General features: G+C 47.7%; 1 protein-coding gene across 1 annotated transcript; it reads left to right on the forward strand.

Annotated features, from left to right (window-relative positions):
* The first annotated feature begins 498 nt into the window (after nt 1-498).
* LOC128100356 (odorant-binding protein 2a-like) lies at nt 499-11,059 on the forward strand. The gene is made up of 7 exons (XM_052722430.1): nt 499-582; nt 1,117-1,250; nt 1,885-1,955; nt 2,420-2,530; nt 3,081-3,182; nt 3,349-3,400; nt 10,897-11,059. The coding sequence occupies exons 1-7, from the start codon at nt 499-501 to the stop codon at nt 11,057-11,059; spliced, it is 717 nt and encodes a 238-aa protein (XP_052578390.1).
* The last annotated feature ends 3,895 nt before the right edge of the window (nt 11,060-14,954 follow it).

Here is a 14,954-nt window from a genome sequence, read left to right on the forward strand (position 1 = left end):
CCTCCCAGGCAGGGGCCAAGCCATCTGGGAACAAGCAGACATTCTCTGGTGATGAAGCTCAGCCCCATCCTCAGTAGCAGGAGGTCAGAAGCCAGGTCTCAGGGGACACAGCTCAGGGCAGCCATGGACAGATGGAGGGCAGGGGTGTGAAGGGAAGCCTGGCCCTCCTCCCTGCCCAAAGTGCAACCTCCCTGCCCCTGAGTCACTCATCCCAGGGTCCTTTGTGAGCACAACTCTTGGTGGTGCAGACATTGCAGGGCATTGTGTGTCTTTCTTCATCTGTAGGTGACATTGAGTTGATATTCATCAGATCCCAACAACAACCTTCCACTTCCATGATGGATGTGGATTTGGCCATGATAGAAGGGCAGGAGGGATGTGGCCAGTGCCAAGTGGGCACACATCCCTGGCCATGGGGGATATAAAGGGCACCCTGTAAGGATGCAGAGCAGACATTCCCCAGGTGACCTGCCTTGTGTGAGAACGCAGAGACTGAAGATGAAGAGTTTGCTCCTGACCTTCTTGCTTCTGGGGCTGGTGGCTGTCCTGAAGGCCCAGGAAGTCCCATCGGATGACCAAGTTGTGAGCTAGTGAAGGATAATGGGTAGTGGTAAGAGAAAGGCGTGGCCTCCGGTTGCTGTTCCTGAATCATGGTTCAGGAAATGGCCTTGAAGGCTGAGTTCTACCCTCTCCTCTGCCACATAGCCCTGTCTGAAGCAGTCAGGTCAGATACTCTGCTGTTTTCCCAGCAGATGGGGCTCTTCAAGGGGCACAGGACTAGAGCAAGGACCACAGTTAGGCCAGAAGTCCTTGTTGAATTGACACCAAGCACCAGATGCCTCATAGACTAGGAGGCACTGCTAGAGGAAATGCCTTTTGCTAGGTTCGAGACCGCCATGGTTTGGGTCTTTAGGGGGCAGACACCATTTGCCTATGCTGGGTCATCGAACCTGTGTGCTGTGCACTCTCTACTGGGCTCAGATTGGAGAACTATGTGGTCACCCTACCTAAGGGGCTGTAGCCTATGTTTTGGAATGTCTCTTCAGGGAGCAAGCCGGTGTGCTGGACCTTGGGGGAGAATCGGGACAGGGTTGCTCAAGACCCTGTCTGGTACAGGTCTCAGGAATCTGGTACACAAAGGCCAATATGCACAATGACAGCCTGCCGGGGGATAAGATGCTTATGAAGGCCTTCCCCATGAAGGCAACAGCCTTGGAAGGAGGGAACTTGGAGACCAAGATCACATTCTGGTGAGTGTCTCTCACCACAGATCTCTCAAGTTGGCTTCCTGTTCTACTCTATCCATTGTTTTGGTGTGGGTGACAGAAGGCCTGTGCCTTTGAGGGGACAGGGTCATTGGCAATGCCCAAGAGTTATGGAGGTTTGACATGGGATTGGAAGGTATCATCTGACCATGGTGGATGCACCAGGAATCTGAGTTTACTCTTATGGCTGTGACAAACACCAAACACTGTGGCCTAAGGCAACTTCGGGGCTTATTTGGCTTGTATGTCCCCATCACAGTCAATTATAAACCATGAGGGCATGAATCCTGAAGGAGCTTCTTCCTGGCTTGCTCCCCATGGCTTGCTTAGCCTGCCTTCTTTACCCAGGAACACCTGCCCAAAAGTGGCACTGCCCACAGTGGGCTAGGCCCTCCCGTATCAAAAGTTAATCAAGAGAATGCCACATAGACATACCCAAAAGCCAATCTGATGGAGTCAGTCAATTCAGTTGAGATTCTCTCTTCCCAGGTGACTCTAACATGGGTCATGTTGACAATAACTAGCCAGCACAGCTGTGCCCAGCTGTGCCCAGCTGTGCTGCTGAGAGCAGCTTCCTGTGGTTTGTTGTTGTTTTGTTTTTTGTTTTTTTGTTTTACAGGAGAAAGGGTCACTGCCATGACTTTAAAATCTTGATGAAGAAAACTGAGGAGGCCGGCAAATACATCGCCTGTGAGTCCCTTGTGGCCCAGGGTCTCCTGCAGAGAATAGTTCCTGGGCATCCAGCTTCTGGGACAGGCCATCCATTCACTTTCCATGTACCAGACAGTAGAGACCCTGGCTTGGTCCACCCCAGGTACTAACTGGTTCTTGCCCCACAATAGCTCAGCTTGTGACCCATGGGGAACCATGCAAAGGAGTGTGAAGTGGAGAAGGGGACAGCCATTGGCAGGGGTGGGAGGTGTTCAGGCTTGGGACCAAGTTCAGCCCTTATGCTCTTTGGACTTCTCAGCTGGACTCGGCAGGTGTCTAAGAAATAGATCCTGCCTAGATATGGGGAACCACAGCAAGGCCAGTGCTGGACTCGTTGAGTCTCCAGGGTGCCCCGAAAAGTGTTCCAAAGTATTCTTTCACACGGTCTCCGATAGTTAATCCAGGAGTGAGATGCTAAGAGTTACTTCTCTGTTCACCTTAAGGCAATGGCAGGAAGACTGTGTACATAGAGGAGCTTCCTGTGAAGGACCACTACATCTTCTACTGTGAAGGACAGCGCCATGGGAAACATTTCAGCATAGGAAAACTCGTGGGTGAGGAACCACAGAGATCTCATGTCCTGTCTCTGGTCTCTGCTTCCAGCAGCCATGAGAAGGGCAGCAGCCATGCCTGGCACTTGGGACTGGGAAGCATCCGTGCTGGGCCCAGGATGCTGACAAAGCAGTGTATGGAATCCAAAGTGGAAAGTGGGTCAGATGGGAGGGGACCTGGCTTATGTGACCGTTGGAGGCTGGCAAATGCCATCTCTAGCGATCTCGGTAGGTGCCAGTCAATCTGAAGGCGATTAACCTGAAAGAGGGCATGATGTGTATGTAGTATCCTCCAAGGTCAGGGGACAGACATGTGCATCTGAGATCCAGGGCCCTTACAGGTATGGGGAATGACCCTGAAATCCTCTTCAGGTTCATCGAGGGCCCCCAGAATCACTCAGTGTCTGGGAGTCCCCAACCCAGAGCAACTTGTCCACTGTGCTATTCCCTCTTATCCTGGCTGTTCCAGGCTGACAACCCAGATGTTGGCCGGGGTCACTGGCTGTCTGCAGAGCTGAGCACCACCCCTCAATCCTGCCTCACCTCCCCACAGGGAGAGACCCTAAGGAAAACCCAGAGGCCATGGCAGAATTTAAGAAATTCACACAGCGCAAGGGACTCAGAGAGGAAAACATCTTTGTACCAGAGATGAGTGGTGAGAGCAGGACGGCCCATGCCTCTCTCCGCCTGTGTCCCCTGTGTCACTGCTAACTGTCAGTCCCCAAACATGTATGTCTGTGTGCCTTCTGCGTCCTTTCTGTGCCTGGTCCTATTGTCCTTTGGGTGTTGTTTCCTGTCTCTCCACGTCCTCTTTGTCACAGGGTTGCCAGGGCCCTGCTTCAGGTCTTGGCTGTGGGAGGGGCTGAGCTGCAGGTGTGAGTGAGGGGGTCCTCTTACTGGGCCTTTCTCACTCCTGGGATTCTTTTGGTTTCTACAGATCAGTGTGTGCCTGGAAATGACTAGGATAAGTCTCCCCAACACAAACACACCCATAGGACTGTGGGAAAGCCTAGAATGCCAGGCTAGAGGGTCCTCATCCCATCCACACAGACAAGTGTGGTCATTAGGGAGGTGGCCCTGAGTGTAGTTTCCAGGACATATAGGAAGTCCTTTCTTTTTGTCGTGATCTCTCCTAGTCCCTGGTCCCTGCCTGGTCCTGTCCTTCCCATTCTCTCTAAGGAGGCTGAGACCTGGCTGCTCATGGGAGTGGTACAGGGATCACTTTAGAGGGCCCCAACTCCTAGCAGGGACCACACAGAAACACAGGGAAAGAAGATCTCTGACCCATATCTGCCCTGGGCTATCCCTGCCCATGACTCCCTTAACGGCTGCTCCTGAAAAATGGTGACAGGAGTGGGGGGGGGCACTTATCTGTCTTCCTCTCTCTACCACAGCAGCTACCCAGGTCTGCACCTGCTGAGCCAGCCTTGATTCCAGCACCTGGCTGGGACAGACATCCCTGCACCATACCTCTGCTGAACCAAACTCCCCACTGCCTCCCCATCCCCTCATGCCTTGGCCTCCCCTCCCCCACCTGACTCCAAATAAAGCCCTTCAGCACTACTCTGGCTCAGCCTCTCTGGGAAGGCTTGTGTGGACTCTAAGAGCTCTGCTGGCAGCAGAGACATGAGGAAAGTTCAGCGACACTGGAGGACCAATGCCCAAGGAGCATGGCGTCTGACTTTCCTGGAGAGCCATGTGAGGTCCTAGAAGTCCTCACCTGGTCAGCCACTCCCTGTGAGGCTGGACCCTGGCAGGAGTGTCTGCGAAGCCCCTGGGGACAAGGCTGTGAGGAGTCATCAGGGCTTTGGGCAGTGTGACTGTCACCACAGGGCTCCTGCTCCACCAGGACCTGGTGGACTACTGGGAGAGCCCTCCTTGAGAAGTGGATCTCAGTGACAGGGTGGAGCAAGGGTGGCTAGCTCCTCCATCATCTTCCTCAGGGAAGACAGAAGCAGCCACAGCCTCCACCAGCCCTGTTCTCCACTCCAGCCCTCCCCCATAGTTTATCCAAGGTGTGGGCTTTCTCTGTCCAATAGGGACATGGTGGCCACAGTGTGGGAGAAGATGTGATCAATACAGCCTAGTGTAGCTCCCACATGTCACCTTTTGCTGAGGGGTTGTTGGTACTCAGGCTAGTGTCCCTCAGCTCTGTGACCCTCCAGTCTAACCCCCACCTGATCACAGTTCTCTCTGAATTCCTCTCCTGTCTGGACGTAGTTCTTGCTGGGAGCTATTGGGTATTCCTGAGGTGGAGCAGCTGTGCTGGTGTGGGTGGGGCCTGAGGCATCCAGACACTTTGGAGGGCAGGGCCAGGCTGGATCCCACATACATACCAGGCTGTCTTCTTGCTTAAGACAGGGACTATGCATGGCTTTTAACTGTGGGCCCCAGGACCACCCCAAATTCAAATACTTGATATTGTTCTCCTTTGCAATTAGTACGTTTTGCCCCCGTCGAGAAACCCCTGAGCAAGACCACCACAGAGCCAATATCTGATGCAAAACACACAGGGGTTTATTGATTGGTCTGGGCTTGGTTCATGTCTAACACTCCGATACAGTGGGTGGAGGAGGACAGCCCTGAGCTCTCAGGGTGAGGGGTTTTTAAAGGGAAAAACCACAGACAGGGTGGTACAAGCCTTTGCATCATACCATTGGGTGAGGGTGTGTAACCTTTGGATTTGCTGGTTGGGGGTTACAGTTATCATTTTGGGGCAGGCCTGGACAAGTCCCAGGCTCTGTCCTTGAGCTGCCGTGGAGGCTGGCTGGCCTAGCTTATACTGACTGTGGGGGCTGACTCAGTGGCCCAGGCTCCGTCCTTGACTCATGCATGTAGCTCTAAGTTGGTGAGGGGTCCCAGACAGTAAACAACTGGCTGAACCTTGAGCGGTCAGAGTACATGCAGAAAAGGAGCTACTGCAAGGACTATGTCTTTTGTTCTCGGCCCTCCCAGAGACTGCTTGCTCCAGTCTCAGGAAACTGAAATTGAGGCCTGATCTCTGAGAGAAGACTGAGCAGCCTGTTATGGTGTCTGCTTGGTCCTTTCAAGTATACCAGGAGGACTTCTAATTCAAGCCCAAATATGCAAAGATTGCAATCTGACACCACATTACAGTATCTCCCCCCCTCCCATTCTATTCCCATCAACAATGTATGAGGGTTTATTTTCCCTGCGTCCTTGTTTTCTTGATGGTTGCCATTCTGAACTGAGTGAGATGGAACCTCATTGTTGTTTTTATTTGTATCTCTCTGATGGCAAACAAGGTAAAACACCGTTTCCTATATTGTTGATGATTTATTCTATTGTGTTGGAAACTCATTGTTTGATTCATCTGCTCATTTATTGGTTGGATGAGTGGTTTGGTGTTAAATGTTTTAAGTATTTTATGTACTCTGTATATCATTCTCTTGTAGGTATTGCTGGCCAAGATTTCCTCCCCTTCAGTGAGCCGTCTCTTGACTCTGATGGTTATTCCCTAGGCTGTGCAGAAAGAAGAATTTTAATTTCACACAATTCCATTTGTCTTTGGATTATTTCCTGTGCAATTTCAGTCTTATTCAGAAAGTCCTTTCCTCTGCCTATATCCTGTATCTTGAAGTATTTTTTCATTTTTTTCCCTCTAGCAGTTTCAGCTCATACATAAAGGTCTTTGGCCCATTCAGATTGATACTTGTACAGGGTAATAACCAAGGTTTAGTCTCATTCTTCTATGTGTGGATATCAGTTCCCCGGCACAGATGATGAACAGACTGTCTGTCTTTTCTCCACTGTGTACTTTGAGAGCTTTTGTCAAAAGTGAGGCAGCCACAGCTGAGTGTGTTTGAGTCTGTGTCCTGTATTCTATGACACTGATTGGTGTGTCTACTTCTGTGCCAGTGCCATGCTGTTTTTGTTACTGCAGCCCTGTAGTGTAGTTTAAAACCAAGGGCTACAACACCTCCAGCATTGCTGTTTCTGCTCAGGATGACTTGACCACTCGGGGTCTTTTGTGCTCCCATATGAATTTTAGGATTGTTTTTCTGTTTCCGTGACCTTAGACTTTTGACAGAAACTTGTACTGAAGCTGAAGCTTGCTTTTGGTAATATGGCCACTTTCACAATATTGAATCCCCCAATCCATGAACATAGGTGTTCTTTCTGCTACTGTGTTCTTCAATTTCTTCCATGCTTTATAGTTTCCGTAGAAATTTAATTTTTACACCTCTTTTGGTCGGTTTATTTCTTAGAATATCTCTCCTTCTCCTCCTGCTCCTGCTCCTCCTCCTGCTCCTGCTCCTCCTCCTTCCTCCTCTTCTTCTCCTTCTGCTTCTATTTCTGCATCTTCTTTTTTTTTTTTGACTGATATGATTGGTACATTCTCATGGTTTCACTGCATGTTTGTTATTGCTATTCAATGTAGAAAAGCTAATAATTTTTCATGTTGACTTTATATTCTATTACTTTGCTGAAAGTTTTTTTTTAATCAGATCTGAGTGTTCTGGTGAATTTAATACATAATAATATAATGTGTATATAAGGATAGCTGAACTTCCTGCTTTCTTGTTTATATACTTTTTATTTCTTTTCCTGCCTTATTGCTGTGGCTAAGACTTCAAGTTCTTCCTTAATTAGTACAATATTGGCTACAGGTGTTTCACATGTGGTCTTTATTATGGTGAGGTATGTTCCTTCTGTTCCTAGTTTCTCCAAGGCTTTTATCGTGAAAGGATGTTAAACATCTTCTCAGTATCTATTGAAATGATCATATGATATCTGTCCTAAAGTTTGGTGTTGGATTGCAATTACTAATTTGTGTATATGCTTGCATTCCTAGAATAAAATCAGCTCGGTCATGTTGCCTGACCATCCAATGTTGTTGAGTTCAGTTTGCAAGTATGTTATTGAGAATTTTCACATCTATGGTCAATAGAGAAATTTATCTACAGTTTTCTTTTTATATTCTTTTTTTTTTTTTTTTTTTTTTTTTGGTTTTTCAAGACAGGGTTTCTCTGTGTAGCTTTGCGCCTTTCCTGGAACTCGCTTTGGAGACCAGGCTGGCCTCGAACTCACAGAGATCCGCCTGGCTCTGCCTCCCGAGTGCTGGGATTAAAGGCGTGCGCCACCACCGCCCGGCCTATATTCTTTTAATATCAAAACAATATTGGCTTTGTAGAATGAAGTTGGGAGCACTCCTTCTCATTTATGGTCTAGTTTGAGGAGCACTGATGCCAATTCTTTTTAACTATTTGGTAGAATTTTTAGCAGTGAATCCATCCTATCCTAGGCTCTTCTTTGTTGAGAGACTATTATTACCTCAATGTTGCTGCCCATTATAGATTTATTAATGTAGTGTGTTTCCTCTTAATTTAGTTTTGTAGGTCATGTGGGTCTATCTTTTTGCAATATATTTCAAAATCATCCCATTTACAATTTCCTCTAATATTACCTTGTGGGATGCTGAATAGATGGCTTAGCAGTTAAAAGCACTCGTTGCTCTTGCAGAGGACCTGGGTTCAGTTCACAGCACCCACATACTGGCTAACCAGCATCTTTAACTCCAGTTCCAGGGGACCTGATGCCTTTTTCTGACCTCAGGGGAACCAGACAGACAGATGGTGCACATACATACATGCAAACAAAACACTCATCAACATAAAATTTTAAATCTAAAAAAAAATAGCTTGGAATAAACGTAAGCAAGAAAGTGAAAGACCTGAAATTTTAAAATTTTAAACATTAAAGAAGAATTTAAACATATTAAAGGTGGGTAATGGTGTTCCATGCCTTTAGTCCCAGCACTCAGAATGTAGACGCTGATAGATTTCTAATGAGTCTGAGGCCAGCCTAATTTGCATAGAGGAACCTTGACTCAAACAAATACTAGAAGATAGAAGCACCGCTCTATGATGACTGAAAAATTAATATTGTTAAAATGACTATACCGCCAAAAGCAATGTACAAATTCAATCCAATCCCCATAAAGTTCCAATTACATTCTTTGTAGGAATAGAAAAAAATAGAATTGATATGGAACCCCAAAAGACCCCAGATAGCCAAAATAATTTTGGGAAAAAACAATGCTTGCAGTATCATCATATCTGATTTCAGGTTTATTGTCATAGCAGTAAAAACAGAATGGTTTTTATATCTATGTATTAATACATACATTAATTAAACAGAAGCGAATAACCAGGTATAAATCTATGCAGTTACAGCCACCTGAGTTTTGACAAAGCTTAAAAATATACACATTGGAGAAGACAGCCTCTTCAATGAATGGTCCCGGAGAAACTGGATATTCATGTGTAGAAGAATAAGGTTCAATCCCTATGTCTCACTCCCTGCAAAAGTCAACACTAAGTTGGGCAGTGGTGGTGCACACCTTTAATCCCAGCACTTGGGAGGCAGAGCCAGGCGGATCTCTGTGAGTTCGAGGCCAGCCTGGTCTACAGAGTGAGATCCAGGACAGACACCAAAACTACACAGAGGAACCCTGTCTCGAAAAACCAAAAACAAAACAAACAAACAAACAGAAAAGGCAGCACTAAATAAACAAAGACCTTAATGTAAGACCTGAAATTCTAAACCAGGAATCTCAGGGAAAGTAGGAAAAGCATTTCAATATAGCTGCATATGAAACGCTTTCTGAACAGGACTCTTATCTCCCAAGAAACAGGGCCAAAAACTTGACAAATGGGACTGTGGGCTACTAAAAGTTTCTTACAGCAAAGGAAACCCAACTGACTGAGACAGCCTGTACAGCAGGAGAGATTCTTTGCTAGCTATACATTGAAAAGAGGATTAATATCTAGACCAGTTCTCAGTCTTCCTAATGCTGTGATCCTTTAATACAGTTCCTCATGTTGTGGTGACCCCTCAACCACACAATTATTTTGTTGCTACTTCATAACTGTAATTTTGCTACTGTTATGAATCATAATGTAAATAATGTAAATCATAGCTAATACATGACTCCAAGGGGGCTTGCAACCCACAGGCTGAGAACCACATCTGGGCAAAAAAACAAAACAAAACTCAAAATACTAAATAACAAGGAATCAAACAAATCAGTTAACAATGAAACTAATGAAACGAGCAGAAGTTCTCAAAAGATGGGGTTCAAATGACCTGTAAACACACGGAAAATGTTCAGCATCACCAGTCGTCAGAAAAATGCAAACAAACAGCAAACGAAAATGACATTAGCGTCCATCTCACCCCTGCCAGCATGGCAGTCACCAAGGAAACGGTGAACAGCTGGGGCGTACGTGCTCAAAGGGAGTCCTTAGACTCCTCCAGTGGCTATGTGCATTAGTGCAGCCGCTGGGGGCTCCTCAAACAGCAAGAACAACCAACAAAAACACTCCCATATGGCCCTGGTAATCTGCTCTTGAATAGTTACCCTTCCCCCCCCAAAAAAAATCACAGGGTGATTCAAACAAAGTTTAACAAGTTTGCTGCAGGGAATGTCGCAACAGCTAAGGCTGGCCACCAAGGTGTCCATCAACAGGACAGTGAACGGGGGAAGCATGGTTTATGTAAACACTGGAATTTTTATCAGCTGTAGAGAACAAAGTTCGGACATCAGGACACCAAGGACAAACAGCACATTTCGTTTCTGGGCCCTAGATTTTACAGATACATGAAACCGTCTCAGTACAGATGACAAGAAAGTAGAAACAAAAGAGCCAAAGGCACAGACCAGTGAATAACAGCAGGGAATGGGGAGAACGTCTCCAGGCAGACGGTGTGGAGTGTGCAAACAGCCTCACACAACTCAGTTTAACAAATAAAACTGTCGGGCGGTGGTGGCACACACCTTTACTCTCAGCACTCGGGAGGCAGAGCCAGGTGGATCTCTGTGAGTTCGAGGCCAGCCTGGTCTACAGAGCGAGATCCAAGACAGCCACCAAAACTACACAGAGAAACCCTGTCTCGAAAACAAACAAACAAAAAACAAAAAAAATTAAAACCGACACAGTGCAGTCAAAAGACTGTTCTAACTATACAAGGGAAAGGAGGGATGGAGAATAAGGTGCTCTGGTGGGGAAACAAAAGAAGAAAAGGCTAATCATGAAAACTGAAAAAGGAAAATCGGATATATGAAGTGGATTAAAAGAATAAGAATATGGGCTGGGCAGTGGTGGCGCATGCCTTTAATCCCAGCACACAGGAGGCAGAGGCAGGTAGATCTATGTGAGTTCGAGGCCAGCCTGGGCTACAGAGTGAGTTCCAGGACAGGCACCAAAACTACACAGAGAAACCCTGTCTCGAAAAATAAAAAAAAAATAAAAAAAAACATGAGAATATTTGGAATCCATACATGGCAGGTGTGTGGGGTGTGTGGGGTCAGCTGAGCCTGTGGACTCTTGTCTCCCACCATTCAGGCTGGTGCTGACCCTGCCTGGGACAAATAAACACCAGGCCATCTTCACTTCAGCCTACCGAGGGCCTCTGCTGGCCACACTGGGCTTTGCAGCCCGTGTGCTGGGCAGGCCCTCTCACCTTCTTACCAGCCTGAACTTCCTCAATTCCTTCACCCAGGAGTAGCTAAAGGTCTAGCCGAGGGGTGGGGAGTGTCTCCAGGTGTGCTGGGAGTGGGGCGAGTGACCACGGTGCTGACATCTGTGTGGGTGGACCTGTCCTCCTACTTTCAAAGCCCACTAAACTGGAGGCTGCGGCTGGGAGGCAGACTATGGCCACTGGACGTCAGGGGTCTCAGAGTCCACAGAGGGACACTCAAGGCTAGGTGCTGATACACCTGCTGGCCCCAGGCTCCATGTTGTCAAACTCCAGAGTACTCTCAGTTGATCGGGTCAGCTCCAGGCAGCCAGGGTCCCCGTTCCATGCGCTTCACTGCCTGGGCCCAGCTTCCTGCCTGTTGGACCTTTTGACTTCTCAGTACCAGCCGCCCACTCTCCATAGCTGCCTCCCAAACTCTCACCCTGGAGCTGTGTTTGGCTTTCTTCCTTTTGATGTGTTTATCTTCCTGTTTCTACATAATTCCCAGCTGTCCTGTCTCTACTTTTATGAATGTCTTTGTAATAGTATCTCTCTCCCCCGCTCTCTCTCTATATGCACACATAATACATATGTGTGTGTGTGTATATATATATATATAAATTTGTTTGGTTTTTTGTTTGTTTGTTTTTGTTTTTATTATTTGTTTATTTTTCTTATCCCAACTCTTCTCCTCCACCAGGGCCCATGAAGTCACCTTCTCAGCCTCCATCCATCTGGAAGTCTCTGGCTTAGGTTTTGACCACGTTGAAGAACTACAGTAGGTGCCATTGAGCCTTTTGTGAACTTTTTCCACATTGCCCATTAGTAATTAGTTCCAGTCTGCTTCGTTCCTGGTCTTGTACCCTGTGACCTCTGGCTAAGGGCAGTCAGCCAGGCCCTCTTTGAGAGTTTCCTCAGAGGTGGACTTGGCCATGAGAACAAAATAACAGGCCATGAGGCTATAAACAGACATTGATTTCACAGTTTCAGAACCTGGGAGCCAAGGTCAAGGTGCTGGCAGGTTTGGCTCTTTTTTTTTTTTTTTAAAGAGTTTTTCTATTCATTTTACATATCAAACACAGATTCCCCTGTCCTCCCTCCCCCCACCCCCTAGCCTTCCCCCCCCAACCCACCCCACATTCCCATCTCCTCCAAGGCAAGGTCTCCCATGGGGAGTCAGCAGAGCCTGGCACATTCAGTTGAGGCAGGTCCAAGCCCCTCCTTCCTGCACCAAGACTGCACAAGGTGTCCCACCATGGGCACTGGGCTCCAAAAAGCTGGCTCATGCACTAGGGACAGGTCCCGATCTCACTGCCTGGGCCCCCCCCCCTAAACAGTTCAAGCTAAACAACTGTCTCACTTATCCAGAGGGCCTAGTCCAGTTCCATGGAGGCTCCTCAGCTATTGGTACACAGTTCATGTGTTTCTGCTAGTTTGGCTATTTGTCCCTGTGCTTTTTCCAATCATGGTCTCAATATCTCTTGCTCATAGAATCCCTCCTCTCTCTCATTGATTGGACTCCTGGAGCTCTGCCTGGGACCCGGCCGTGGATCTCTTCATGTGCTTCCATCAGTCACTGGATGAGAGTTCTATGATGACAGTTAGGGTATTCAGCCATCCAATCACCAGAGTAGCAACATTATTTGTAATAGCCAGAACCTGGAAACAACCCAGATGCCCCTCAGCTGAAAAATGGATAAAGAAAATGTGGTACATCTACACAATGGAGTACTACTCAGCAGAGAAAAACAATGACATCATGAGGTTTGCAGGCAATGGATGGAACTAGAAAATATCCTGAGTGAGGTAACCCAGACTCAGAAGGACAAACATGGTATGTACTCACTCATAAGTGGATAATAGATGTAAAGCAAAGGATAACCAGATTACAACCCACAGCTCCAGGGAGGCTAGCTATAGGGAGGACCCTAGGAAGGACACATGGATCGCCCAGTGATGGAGAAATGGATGAGATTTCACATGAGAAAACTGGGGGTGGAGTAATAGAGGGCAAGGGACGGGGGAATGAGAGCTTAGGGGAGCTGGAGGTTCAAGCTGGAATGGGAACAGAGTGGGAGAACAAGGAAAGAGATATCATGATAAATGAGGCACCATGGGAATAGGGAGAAGCAGAGTGGTAGGGAGGTCCCCAGGAATCCACAAAGATGACTCCACCATAGACTACTGGCAATGGTCGAGAGGGTGCCTGAGCAGGTTTGACTTTTGCTGGGGGCCCACTTCCTGGTTCTCAGATGGCTGTGAACCACTGTATGCTTACATGGCGGAAGGGAAGAACCCTGGTCCCCTCTGCGGGTTTAAAACCACCAGTTCTGCCTGGGAGGCCTGCCCCTCTGAAAGGCCGCCCTCCTAACCCCATCCCCTTGAGGTAGTTCTCAACACATGTAGGGTAGGTGGACACAAACATCCGGGCCGCTGCGAGGCCCTCTGAATTTCATCACCTGTCTGAGCTTTGACAGCCAAGACGTGTCCCACCGTCCTTCAGTTCTTGGTGTTGGTGGTACTCTCCAGCTATCTTGGAACTTCTCAAGAGAATGTAGTTTCCGGGAGCTCTCCCAGGCAGAGATGTTGCACACAAAATGTGTCCTTTGATGAGAAAGACTGGGAGAGGGACCAAGGAGAGAAATAGGGAGAGGAAGTGTGGAAGTGTGGAAGGAAGGGAGAGAGAAAGAGAGAAAGGGAGCGAGAGGGGAGGACGAGAAGGAGGACAATAGCAAAGAATAGAGAACATGTTGCCCACGGGAGAGGAATGACCTTGGTATTACTACAGGTTCTACCTAGAGGCAGGAAAGGGTGATATTATGAATGACTTCACAGAATATTTCTGGTAAACTCTACAGAATGAGCAAAGGACACAAGCTACTGGAGCTCAGAGTCACCTAGCAGTTGTGGGTTGAAATCTGAGATTCCTTTCAGGGGGTGCTGGACGCTCCCTCACCTTAATAAGGGGGCTTCTGGGAGCTTAGTCACCCCACACCACATTCACAGCACAGAGTGGCCAGGGTGTGGGCGATAGAGGAAGCTGCCGAAGAGATGCATGGAAGCGCCTTACTGTGATGCACAGAACAGCCGCGGAGCTTCAAGGGCAATCAGAGCAGCTCAGAGAAGTGAGACTAGGTCTCTCTTGCTATCAAAAAGTGGAGACTTCTTGAATGGGGGGCCCAGAGTTCAGAGAGTGAAAGCAGAGCCAGGGAGGTCAGAAGTGCAGAACCACTCCCAGGCTCAGGGACCCTTCCTCCGCAGATGTCCCAGTGCCCTGGGTTCGAGTGCTGGGCTGTCCAAGAACCGTATGTTATGTAACAGTTTCCTCCGAGATTGACACACTCCATCCTGCTGGGAAACTCTTTAGACAGGAAGGTAGACAGGTCAAAATAGCTCAATAACTCAAATCGCTTCAGGAAGTGCATGAAACTGACCAGAGTAAGCAATAAAAGCTGAGAGTCCTCACACAAGCCAAGCTGCCAAGAAGACTCTGAGACCAGACTAGGTCCTGGAAGAAGCAGAAACCAGCAGAAGTGCCTGGGTAATGATTAAAAACCAGCTCCGTTTCAAACTGAGTTCCTGTGTAAAAAAGAAAACCTGGGAATCAGCAGGACCTTATTCTTAGCCTAAGTGTTGTTAACTGCAGGATGTCTAGACCACGACCCCGAGGTCAACCCCCATCAGCAGTTGAGGCTTAACAACAGTCTAAAGCGGAGACTGATCTCAGGGCCACCTGTCTAATGTCCCTTTATTGTGTAGCTGCTATCCTGAAATATTAACCAGACACTCATTCCGCTTCTGTAATCTCACTTAACAGCTGCTTGCTCACAAAACAAACAAAAACATGATAATGCCTCACGCAGCAGAAAATCCCCAGAGTTGAGACAATCGTGGTTTGTGCCTCTAAAAACTCCAGCCCGTCTTCCCCTTCAGCTGCAGCTCT

The sequence above is a fragment of the Peromyscus californicus genome, unplaced genomic scaffold (assembly GCF_007827085.1).
Source record: "Peromyscus californicus insignis strain IS unplaced genomic scaffold, ASM782708v3 Scaffold_7__1_contigs__length_154581171, whole genome shotgun sequence".
Classification (NCBI taxonomy): domain Eukaryota; kingdom Metazoa; phylum Chordata; class Mammalia; order Rodentia; family Cricetidae; genus Peromyscus; species Peromyscus californicus.